Source organism: Aptenodytes forsteri, unplaced genomic scaffold (assembly GCF_000699145.1).
Source record: "Aptenodytes forsteri isolate BGI_AS27 unplaced genomic scaffold, ASM69914v1 Scaffold73, whole genome shotgun sequence".
NCBI lineage: Eukaryota > Metazoa > Chordata > Aves > Sphenisciformes > Spheniscidae > Aptenodytes > Aptenodytes forsteri.
In genome coordinates, this window is record NW_008796215.1 from 3,654,548 (window position 1) to 3,666,598 (window position 12,051).

The 12,051-nt window shown below is 41.5% G+C and overlaps 1 protein-coding gene across 1 annotated transcript; it reads right to left on the reverse strand.

Moving 5' to 3' along the window:
- Positions 1 to 2,638: 2,638 nt before the first annotated feature.
- On the reverse strand, positions 2,639 to 7,379 carry LOC103906585 (C-type lectin domain family 1 member A-like). Its single transcript, XM_009288523.1, has 6 exons — positions 7,268 to 7,379; positions 6,185 to 6,274; positions 4,899 to 4,997; positions 4,492 to 4,646; positions 3,833 to 3,945; positions 2,639 to 2,762 (listed from the first exon to the last, which is right to left on the reverse strand). The coding sequence occupies exons 1-6, from the start codon at positions 7,377 to 7,379 to the stop codon at positions 2,639 to 2,641; spliced, it is 693 nt and encodes a 230-aa protein (XP_009286798.1).
- Between the last annotated feature and the right edge of the window lie 4,672 nt (positions 7,380 to 12,051).

The following is a 12,051-nucleotide window of genomic DNA, read 5'->3' on the forward strand; positions in this document are numbered from 1 at the left end:
ATAATAATAATAATATGATAATAATAATAATACACAAAGCAAGTGATGCACAGTACAATTGCTCACCACCCGCCGACCGATGCCCAGCCAGTCCCCGAGCAGCGGCCACCCCGGCCAGCTTTCCCCAGTTTATGTACTGAGCATGACGTCACATGGTATGGAATGTCCCTTTGGCCAGTTTGGCTGTGCCCCCTCCCAGCTTCTTGTGCACCTGCAGCCTTCTCTGTCGGTAGAGCATGGGAAACTGAAAAGTCCTTGGCTAGTGTAAGCATTACCTAGCAACAACTAAAACATCAGTGTGTTATCAACTTTGTTCTCATCCTAAATCCAAAACACAGCATTGTACCAGCTACTAGGAAGGAAATTAACTCTTATCCCTGCCAAACCAGGACAGGATCTTACGGGAGAAAGTGTTCAAAGCCTTACTGAAGGCCAGGTAGACAATATTCACTGTTCTCTCCCTGTCTACCAAGTCAATCATCTCACCATAAAAGGTTATCAGGTCGGTCAAGTACGACTTTCCCTTGGTGAATCCATGCTGGCTACTCCCAATCACCTTCTTGTCCTTCATGTGCATGGAAATGGTTTCCAGAATTAGTTGTTCCACCAGCTTCCTAGGGATTGAGGCGAGGCTGATTGGTCTGTAGTTCCCTGGGTCCTCCTTCCTGCCCTTATTGAAGATAGGAGTGACATTTGCTTTCTTCCAGTCCTCAGGCACTTCTCCCAGTCGCCATGATCAATCAAAGAGTATTGAGAGTTGCCATGCAGTGACATCTGCCAGCTCCCTCAGCACTCGTGGGTGCATCCCATCAGGGCCCATGGACTCATGCATGTCCAGCTTGCTTAAGTATTCCCTGACCTGATCCTCTTCCACCATGGATACATCTTCTTGCTCCAGACTTTTCTCTGGTCTCTGGGACCTGGGATTCCTGAAGGAAGGTCTTGCTATTAAAGACTGAGGCAAAGAAGGCATTCAGTACCTCTGCCTTTTCCTGGTCCTGTGTCACCAGTTCCCTGGTCTCATTCAGCTGTGGGCCCACATTTTCCCTAGTCTTCCTTTTGTCACCCATGTACTTGTAGAAGCCCTCCTTGTTGTCTTTGACACCCCTCACCAGATTCAATTCCTTTTGGGCTTTGGCTTTCCTAACCTCATCCCTGCACACTCAGACAGTGTCTCTCTGTTCCTTCCAGGTTACATGTCCCTGCTTCCACCTTCTGTATGCTTCTTATTTGTGTTTGAGTTTTGCCAAGATTGGCTTGTTCATCCACGTAGGCCTCCTCGCATTCCTGCCTGACTTCCTACTCGTTGGGATGGACCACTCTTGAGCTTGGAGGAGGTAATCCTTGAATATTAACCAATTTTATTGGGCCCCTCTTACTGCCAGGGCCTTATCCCATGGGACTCTTCTGAGCAGATCTTTAAAGAGGCCAAAGTCTGCTCTCCTGAAGTCCAGGGTTGTGAGCTTGCTTTTTACCCACCTCCCTCCCCTCAGGATCCTGAACAAGATACAGTAGATACAGTAACTTAGATTTAGAAAATCATCCATTCCAAAAGACAATTAATATATAATACCAAAAATATGTGGTTTCCAATACATTGGAAAATTCAGTTCCCCATTCAGCAATTAATACTTTTCTGAATACCATCACAGCATTCCGGCTATCAGTGCAGCCATTCATGCCACATTCATTCTGTGTGCAGCCATTCGTGCCACGTATCCATCCTTTCATATGATGAGATGCATTAGGTAAAGGGATGGACATATTCTATGTTAGCTGAAGACTAATGGCCCTCAGATGGCGTTCTTGGAAAAATCCAATCATTATTCCCATTCTCCCTGCATAACTGCAATGGTGATTATAATAATAACATACTGTTTATTAAAACTCATTTAAGACTGACTTCTGGGTATTCTTGGAAGATCATATTATTGCGTGTAAAGGAAAAGCATCATTGTCTGGAAATAAAGTTTGAACATATCTAAAATTCATATACTATACCCAGTCAAGAAGAGGATCAGGATGCCGAGTGATGCTTCACTGCCAAGCAGTGAACAAGGGAGCCACACGTCTTTGAGTAGTAAAGGAGAGGAGAGCTTGCCTTGGAGTTTTAGAGGAATACAGAATAACTGAAAGTGAGTGTGCTGAAGAGAGGGCTGGAAATAGTTAAGAGTTATCGGAGATTAGCATATCTTTACAAATAGAAGTGAGAGAAGACTCATCATCTGAGTAAGGTCAAATGGACTAAAGAGAGAGCCTTGGTAGAAATGGATATACATGAAATTCCAATCAGAGTGACAAGAAGTGGTCCCACAGGCCTTTACACTTCTGATCTCTTTGGCTGTAAGTAATGCTTAAGATATTGTCACCATCAGTAAGGTAGTGGTTCTGAACTAGAACAATGAGACTAATATCTTGTCTCTGATTTGTAGATATTTGTTACTGTTGGTTCTTTCTTTTTATCTGCAAAGGCTTTCTGTCTCTTTCCCATTTTTGTGTTTGTGTGAATGCACTAGGAAGAAAGGATGGACTCTGCTCTGAATGTGTATTAAACATTATTTTACGCCCCTTCTTTGAAAAATCTGAACATCAAAATCTTCTTCACACTCTTCCAGTTCTTTTTCTGTTGATAATCTTTTTAGATCAGCTGGACTGCTGCCTTCTCACAGATCCAGGGATATTTCTCATAACAATTCTCACTGTAAACTCTTGACTTACGATAAAACAGGTATGCACAGTTCTGCTTAGAGGACAAATCAATCCTAGGAAAAAAAACCACACCATCTTGTTAAAAACTCTCACATACAAATTTAAAGAAAAAACCATAAAGCCCTTTTGGACAATCACACGTTATTGCAAAAGTTGCTTAGTCATTTTAAGGTTTATAACGGTTTATACAAAATATTGAAGAATATAACAGCTCATATAATTCAAGTCTGAAGGATCATTCTCCCACCTGCCTTCAGCTCAAAGATGTAAAAAAGAAAGCCTATGTATGGAGCATCATCAAAGCAGAAAATAGCACTAATTCCTCACCAGTGGTTATGTCACTCCAACCATTGCTTTATGTAGTGGTAATTTGGAAACTGAAAGGCAGTCGTCTGCCCTAACAGAAGCCAGACCATTCTGCCTGATGTCTACTAGCTGTGGGAAGTGTAAGAGTTTGCAAGACAAAATGAGCATGTGTTTCCAAGGAGGCACTGGAGAATCTTCACTCAAAGAAGGTTCTCCAGACCCTGAAGAGGACTCATATTACTGCATACAGTGATCACTTCACACAGAACAGAATGGGAATTTGATTTTTTTCCTCACAGTTAGTAAAGGAGAAATGCACCGAGTAAGCTGATGAGATTTTACAGAAAACGTAAACAGCTTCTCTCCACCTAATGTTGACTATTTTTGTGTAATAAAGGTTTCAAAATGTTGATGGAACAGAGAAGTGAATTTGGGATAATGGTGGCTGAGTAGAAGAGGCGGGTGCAGGCAGGCTTTGCAGGAGGTAGGCTGTCTTGAAGGAAGTGTGGGTTGCTTCCTGTAAAGTCATGGGATGTTTCATAAAGCGAACAGGTTTAAATAGTGAGAGCAGTCACTGATTGCACCGGTTTGTTGACTCCTTCTCCTGCTCACACTTCCAGTTTTCTGAGATTCTTTCTCTATTTCAGGGACTCCACACCTAAAAGAGTATTTTAACTCCAAATACATCTGCGGCTGTATTCTGCCTTGAAACTCTGCCATTAATGGGGTTTTGGTTTCCTCCTCCTTCAGTGCACAGGGAGGATATTGCACAAGAAGAGATTAAAAACCACCAACTGTTTAAGTTCAGAAAACTTACCAGTCCATTCTCTTTGTAGAAAGTTTTGTATCATCTATCCAAGACCAGCCATCAGCTCCATATGATAATCCAATCCAATAAGATTGTTTTTGTGATATTTGAGATATGCTAATCTATAAAAAATGCAAAATCTTTATCACCAAGGAGTTTGTGGGTATTTATTTTGCTGTACCTAAACAACTACTGTTGAGAGAGGAGGTGATCAAGAAATAACCAAAGGAGGCAATTTGACAATGACTCTCTGAACTCCGCATCAGGCCCTCATAACAGTTTCCAAGAGAAAACATCTCTATTTGGCATGCAAACAGGAATATTTTGTGTCTGGCATTTCTACTAAATGTAAGACCAGGGCAACAATTCTTTTTAGAGCCCTATCTCTCAGAGCATTCAAAGAGTTTTCCTGAATGAAAGACTCACTGCTTGTAACTTTCACAGGATCCATAGCACTCATGTCCACTGTTTGGCTGAATAATATCCTGTGTTGCTAGCTACCTCATCATTACACATTTGTGGTGAAATGCTCTGCAGTCTGCATTGCCTCAGACCTTGGGGACAGTACCTCTATTACTATGTAACATCAAGAAGTACTTGCTGACTGGTGAGGAGTTTTGAACAGTTGATACCAATGCAAAGAAATACCAGTACGATTGGAACCATACCAACTTGCTTTTCCTTTTCAGCATAAGAAGGGTGGCGTTGTGGGAGATGCAGTTGTCTTCACTTTCCTGCCATGTGGCCTCCTTTTCTGAAAAGTAGAAACAGGTGTTGCCTCCAAACCATTTCCAGTTTACAGGGCAGAGTGAACATGCGGGTCCTAGAACAGAAAGAAACCATCAGTCCCTTATAAACAGCCAAAGGAAGAGTCGAGGAGTCTATACCCATAGGCCTGGAAAGTCAAAGTTATACAGAGCTGAAATGTATATGGCACTTTATAGGTCGCATCTACACTCATTCTTTTTTTTTTAAACTCATTACTTAATCTGATATGGTATATAACACCCTTGTTTAATCTGATATGAGGCCTAACACGTAGATTTCAGGCTGTGTGAGCAGTAGTTCTACTTACTATAGTTCTTACTGTTTGCGTCACCCATCAAGCACAATTTCTCCTTTAGTCCTTGCAAGTTTTCATTTTGTCCTGCAGGTGCCTTAGAACCTCTGAGACCTGGAGTTTATAAAGATGTTCTTCATGAGACAAAAAAGCTGTGATGATGCTACTGAATGATACATGCTTCGTCATATACTGCAAATTCACTTTTTGCAACAGCGTGCTCACATGCAACTCTGATGCTAGTGTCACATATTGTGAGGACATTAGCAGATGAGAAAATGATAGATAAAGACATTTCCAAATTTTAAATGCAGTTTAGTCACAGTGCCATTGCAGGCCACTTGGTAACCTAATAAAAGACTAAAATAATGCAAAAAAATACACTTAGGAAGGACTATCTTGAATTAATCATGTTGATATTAAAGAAAGTTTTATAAGCCTTTGAAAAAACCTAAAATTCTAAACATACTTCAGGTTGAAAAAACCTTTTATTCATAAAGGCTGGTAAAACTTCTCTGAAGAAAGTGGGGAGGGTTTTTTATATATCTGCTTCAACAGTATTTAGATACTGGCTTTTGGTAACAATGGCTCAGAATGACTATGTCCAAGCTCTGTGATAGAAAGTATAGGTACAGTCATGTCACACATGATAAAAGCTAATATAAACATGAGAGTCTTCAGTTCTCTTACACATCTCAGGTAAACTGGGATGACTGGGTGAAACAGACAGAAAAAAGTGAGATTTCCTCATGAATCTGAGTGCTAGAAGTATGTCCATTGTTAACATACTAGTATGAACTAATTTAAGCAGTAGTCTACAAACATGAAAGGTTAGTCTACAAACATGAAAGGTTTATCAAAGGAATGAGACAAAAACTGCTATTCCAGTAGAGTAGAGAGACTTGAACAACAGGAGAAGAGGAGAAGGGAAACAACAAACTGATTTATAAAAGTCAACATTAGAATTTTATAATTGAATTCAAATTAGCAAATAAATGAGTAATAGATGGATGAGGACAGAATTGATTCCTCCCACTCTTTCCAAAATGTATCGTCTTGACTTCTATATCCTTGCTCTGGACACAGGTCCAGACTTAAAAAAATTGCTTCCCTCAAAGCCTTATGTGCACCAAGCTGCAGAGTGTTCACTGCAGGCAATTAGGAGGGGAGGAAAGGACAGTATATGTGGGGAAGATGAGCTATGACTGTTCTCGTTGCAGTCAGTCTGCCACCTTTCTTCAATGCAGTTATTCCCAAGGGGTCAATATGAACATAGGAACACAGTATATTTCAGCACTTACCTAGGACTATCATTCCTATGGTGAGGGCCAGGCACAGTACAAAAAAAGTGAAGATAGCTGGCCACCATACAGCAAAGGGAAGAGAGCGCCCTAGGAGAAACCAACAATTTATCTAAGGGCAGGCACCCTGTTCAGCAGCACCCACAACCCTCCACCCCTCCATGAAGAGCCATCTGGTGACTCTCGAAAGAGTTCCTCTTCCAGGCTGTATTATATTTTAAGGATCAACCCAAATGCAAGTTGAGAAGAAGACGTGGTGCCTCTGTTAAAGAGGTCTGTTTGGAAGGAGACACTGGACATGGTTTAAACAGAACAGGTGGGAGATTCCTTGCCTTTGACAAATGATGAAACTATGAAACATTGTAGTGATCCTTTGGCTTAGAAGTAGGTGATGCTCCTGTTCTCCTTTGGCAGTACTGTATTACTCTGCTCTGTCAGAACAGAATAAGGAAGTGTTTGCATACCATCTTACACTTTGCACAAATCCTTCCTGCCCTCAGGGCACACAGTGCTCAGGCTGTGTGCCAGCTCCAGGCTGAAGTCCAGTTCAGGAAAATTCTGGAGTCCAAAATATCCACTGAGGTGTCCCTGGATTCAAAAGTTCCCGAGTTCCTCATCATTCAAAAGTTCCAAAAGTTCCTCATCCCTTCTGGCCTTAAAAGCTATGAATCTTAAACATTTTCTGAAAAATTGAGGTCCAGAGGGCAAAATGTGAAAGTTTTCTTCCTATTAAAGTCAGATTGTCCTGTCTCTATAGCCATTTCCTGTAATAATAAATAAACAGTAAATAAAACTAACCACATTAAAGCTGATTCCTACATTCCAGAGTTTGATCCTGAAGCCACCTGTCTTTTCCCTACAGAAATTTAAGGGAAGTAATGGCAGTAGTTCCACTCTATGCATTTTCACATTCATGCATGCTGTTTTTTGTCAGACAAAAAAATACAAATAGTGCATTAAACCTGTAACTTTAAACCTCTAAGTACATATTTTTCTTATTTACTGAGCTGCACAAGAGAGACTGTTCCTATTGTCATTGTCTACCATAGCGCAGAAAGTTCAAAGAGCAAGTGTCAGTCGTACCTTGGTTGATGTTCAGGGACATGTAGTGTCTGGCTGTATGCTGTGGCAGGTGATTTAAATTAGAGTATCCATCCTCTTCCTCTGTATTCGTATGCATTGTCTGAGAACTCATTCGTGGTTCAATAAGGATCCTCTTAAAAGACAGACTGAATGATTCGTGAAGGAGAAGCAAAAAGAAAAGCAGAAAGAGGGAGGGGATAGGAGAATGAGTCACATTTCAAGTGCCCTAAGGCAAGATATTTGTATTTAAGTGTTATGTGTGACTCCTCCTTTTCCTCCCTCAGGGGAAGAACTCCGCTCGTCCCACCCATCACCTCTCAGCCTGGGTCTGCATCCCCAGGTCTAGAGACATGTAGGTGTAGCCATATGTTTGGGTTAATACCTATCCTAGCTGTAGTCTTCATTGTACTAGCCTGATTACCTTGTATAAACAATGCATGCCTTACAACCACTATGCCCTTGAAGAAGAACTAGAAGACTGATAAAAGGGGAACATCCTGCCCCAGAAGGTATTGGAGGCTGGATGATTGCCAAAGAAACAAGAAGTCAGCAAAAACCTGCGGTAAGGAGGGGAAAGGTAAAGGCGGCAGGGGGAGATTGCGACCACCAACTCAATTCAAGACTGGAAAGACTTGCCCCCCCACACCTGCAAGGAGCATGCGTGCTAATTTACATGGCAAGCAAGGCTAATTTGAACATAACTAACCAATGAGCATGAACTTAGGCGGGCTTTTACTAATCATGTAACAATATAAATACGCTGTAGTTCTTTTGTGTGGTGTGCTAGCTTTGTGGAATTACCACCTAGCACCCATCTTTGCGCAAACATGAGATAAATAAGTATCTCGGGTCTGTGTGTAAGATTGACTTATTGCACACCGGGTACTGGATCCCGCTTGTGGGAAAACATAGGGATGACATGAGTCCCAGTAAACGTATGGCCTGGTAGTTCCCCTTTTCCATTTAGCCTTCCCATGACTTTCATCTCCTTTGAACATTCTACGTTGTAAAACAGAACAAACACCTTTGATTCATCTCAGAGGCAGACTAACTTCAGCTCTGTGCCTTTTTCATTATTCAGTGTTAAGGGCTAAAAATCTAGGTGTCTGTATTCAATTGAGAGCGAAGTTTGCAGCTGCAGATAGCTGCTGAAGCTATTTAATCACACAGAGGAGGTAGGAAGTGCTGTCCAGAGTCTAATGTCATCTTCTCAGAGGGAGAATTGGGAAATCAGAGTGTGGGGAAAAAGACACAGACAGGATTAATAAGAGAAGTGAGCCCTTGTGGCAAAGGCTAACCACATACTGGACCGACCTAGCAAGAATGTATCTAGCAGGGTGAAGGAGGTGATGATTCTCTTCTCTCCATCACTTGTGAGTATATGGCTGGAGTACTATGTCCAGCTTTGGGCTCCCCAGTAAAAAAAAAAAAAAAAAAAAATCCATAAAATACATGAATACTAAAACTGGTCAAGGGGAGAGCCACCAAGTTGCTAATGAGCTGGAGCACTTGATTTACAAGGACAGACAACAGGGCTGAACAACTGGATTTGTTCAGCCTGGAGAAGAGAAAGCTCAGGCGAATCCAATTGCAGTCTCACTGCATAAAGGGGCTAAGGAGAAGATGGAGCCAGAGTCTCAGTGGTATACAGTGAAAGGACAAGAAGCAATGGTCATAAGTTACAGTAGGGCGGTCAAATATTGGAAGAGGTGCCCAGAGAGGGTGTGTCATGTCCATCCTTGGAGATTTTCTGAACTTGGCTGGACAGGGACTGGGCTTATCTGATCTAGCTTTGAAATTAGACCTGCTGAGCAGGAGTTTGGACCAGATGGACTTTAGAGGTTCCTTCCAAATTAAATCTTGCCATGACTCTGTGATCTGTGAGTATGAAGGGAAGACTCACTACAATTTTTAGGGGAGAATGCCCAAGGGCATCACCTGGGCATCACCAAGGGCAATAGGCGATCACCTGAAATTGTGTCATCTGTTCCCCTTTCTTGTAACTTGAATGAAGTTGCTCGAGGACTTGTCCAGTCAAGTTCATGCAGTCTCCAAGGATGGAGATTTCCCAGCCTCTCTGGATACCTGTTCCTGTGTTTGGCCACCCCCACTGTGAAGAATGTTCTCCTTGTGTCTAATTGGGATTTCCCTTACTACAATTTCTGTTAGCTGCCTCTAGTAGTGCTTTAATCAGCCCTGGCAGAGTGTAAGTGTGAATATGGGGACAAGACAGAGGGCTCCAAAGGAACACTTGCTGATAAAGAGATGATTCCGTCTGCCATTGTAGCTGTGCTCCTGGGTACCTTCTTGTAGTCTTTTAGTCACGTTTTACTGATTTAAAAGCATATCAGTGAAAGATGTTATAATGGTTAAATGTTTTAATATTCTGATTTGAAATAGAAAGAACAAAGAAGGAAGATCCAGGGACAGATGAGCATCAAATTCTTTAGTAAATTGGCTGACCTTCACAGAGAAGGGGTATTTTTCTTTGTTGCTTTGTACAGACAGTGTCTGTGAACACAGATTGGCACCATATCATTTAGCATCTTGCTGACAGCGTGTTTCAGCCTGTGAGCACCAGCATCTACTGGCAAGTCTGAATCCCCTCCAGGGCAGCGGGTGTGCTCATAACAAGGAAGATGGAGGCCACTGGGAATGAGAGAGGATGCACTCGGTGCAGGGCCTGGAGCAGAGTGTGTAGTGGAGGATGTGAAGAGGCGCTGTGCAGCCGGGGTGTTTGATTCAACTCTTTTATTTCTGAACCTGCCTCCCTGACACCCATGAACTCTGCTTTTTTCTATCCAGAAGCTGACATTTAGGATCCTCCCATTTCACTGTCTTGGTTATCTTTTTGTAGATGGGCAAATGTGAAGCTGTTATGCTCCTTCCACTTCAGAACAGCACTGCAGGGCTCATTCCCCCAATGCACCCCTTTATTCACTTCACCCCTATCTTCTTCACTGTCCATATCCTGTTTGAAGGGATGTTGAAACCAATAACTTCTCTTTAGTTCCCAAACCTTTCAAGATTTATGATGTCTCAGGCTCTACCAAGGGTTTTACTTTCACACTTAGTATACAACACGAGGTTTTATTTTCCATACAAAATGTGTTCAAATGAACCGCTTCTCTGAACTTCCCAGTGCCATGGAAGGATTGTGGACCTCCCCTATCCCCAAAGATAGTGGACCTCCCTGAGCAGCCTGTGTTTTGGGCACCATACATGTGTAGTCAGGAGAACTTTGACAGCCTCTGAGATAGAAGACAGACTGGATGAAATAATGGATTTGCTTGAATTTAAAATACTAGATAGTATAAATTCTTCCCTCTGAAATATGCCACTGTTAACAGGGGAAAAGCCCTTTCCAAGCTGCTGGGGCCAAGATTTGGGCTGAGACCAAGTGGAGTTTACTATATGAAGATACGGAAATAGTTTATAAAGATCATCCAGCCATAGAAATGAAAGAAATGTACCCTGCAAGTTATCATCACTGACCTGACCTTCCTGCAGTAATAGTGAATGCTCCCTAAAAAGTCACACCAAGCAGTCAGCAGGAAACCCAGAGGCTAACATTTGTTTTCACAAAGCAGCCATCAAACAAAGGTGTATAGCAGATTGCTAGGAAAAAAATCAAGTGTTAGTTTATAGGAAGAAAAAGGGGTAAAATGTGGCAGCTTAGGTGCCTGCTGTGAATTAGTTTTTTCAAGTTGAATGGGTTGAAACAGATGAAACATTGTACCTTACTTGCATTGTGCCTTGCACTTCCTACTGCAATAGTAAGGAATTCTAGATAGTTCAACTGGTAGTTGTGCCCGTGAATTACGACTTGGCTCTACTGAGTATAGTGAATTTATTCAGTTCACAAACATCTTTTGGCACATTAGGAAGAGGGGTTCATTTTTTCACCAAGGAACTGCTTCAGTCTTTGAGAATATTCTCCAAGGAAATATTGAATATTAAAGACATATAATTATTTTTTCATTTATTTTAAGGAAAGTCTCCAAATACTAAGGCATATACACATAGATACAAGGTATATATATATACAAGGAATATATGCATATGTGATGCAAAACAGATGCTGATATGCAAAACTTCAAAGAACTCATGCAATGCAACTCCACCCAGAAAAGTGGAGGCATCATTTTCTTTCAAGAAGTATGACAAGTGCTTTAATAACACATGATTCATAGTGTGTGCCTTGGGCTCCAGAGATCCCAAACAGTGTGGATATAATACAAGAGCTCAGGTAGGATCTGTGGCAATGGATTCTGCGTCAGTTTGAGTACTGATTGTGTGTGGCTCTGAATGGAGCACATAATTATTATCCTCACTGCTATTTGCATAGTAATTAATGTTATGATAGCACTGAAATTATTCAGGTAATGTTTTAATCCAACCATAACATTTGACTCTAATTTTCACAGAGGTTGCTTCCAGGGATTCCCTGTAGTCTTCTCACAAATGTCCTTTTGTTTCTATAAATATTAATGCATATATGAAAAGAATTTTATGGCTAAATAGGGCCTTGTGTTCTTTCTGTATTCCTGTACCTCAAACAGAGGAACAGTTGGAAGAACAGATTTAGGAAAGAAGGCATACCTAGGCAAACTGCTCTAGAAGAGGATTATGGGTGGACGGTTGTCAGGTGTACAGTAAGTATTTCAGTGAATAAAATCATCAAGGATGTAGTTGGACTGGTTTATGACTGGCAGGTGTTAGTGTAAAATGCTGACTGTAAGACTGTAAGAATCATTGCTTGACTGTAGCTAATTCTTTCAAGT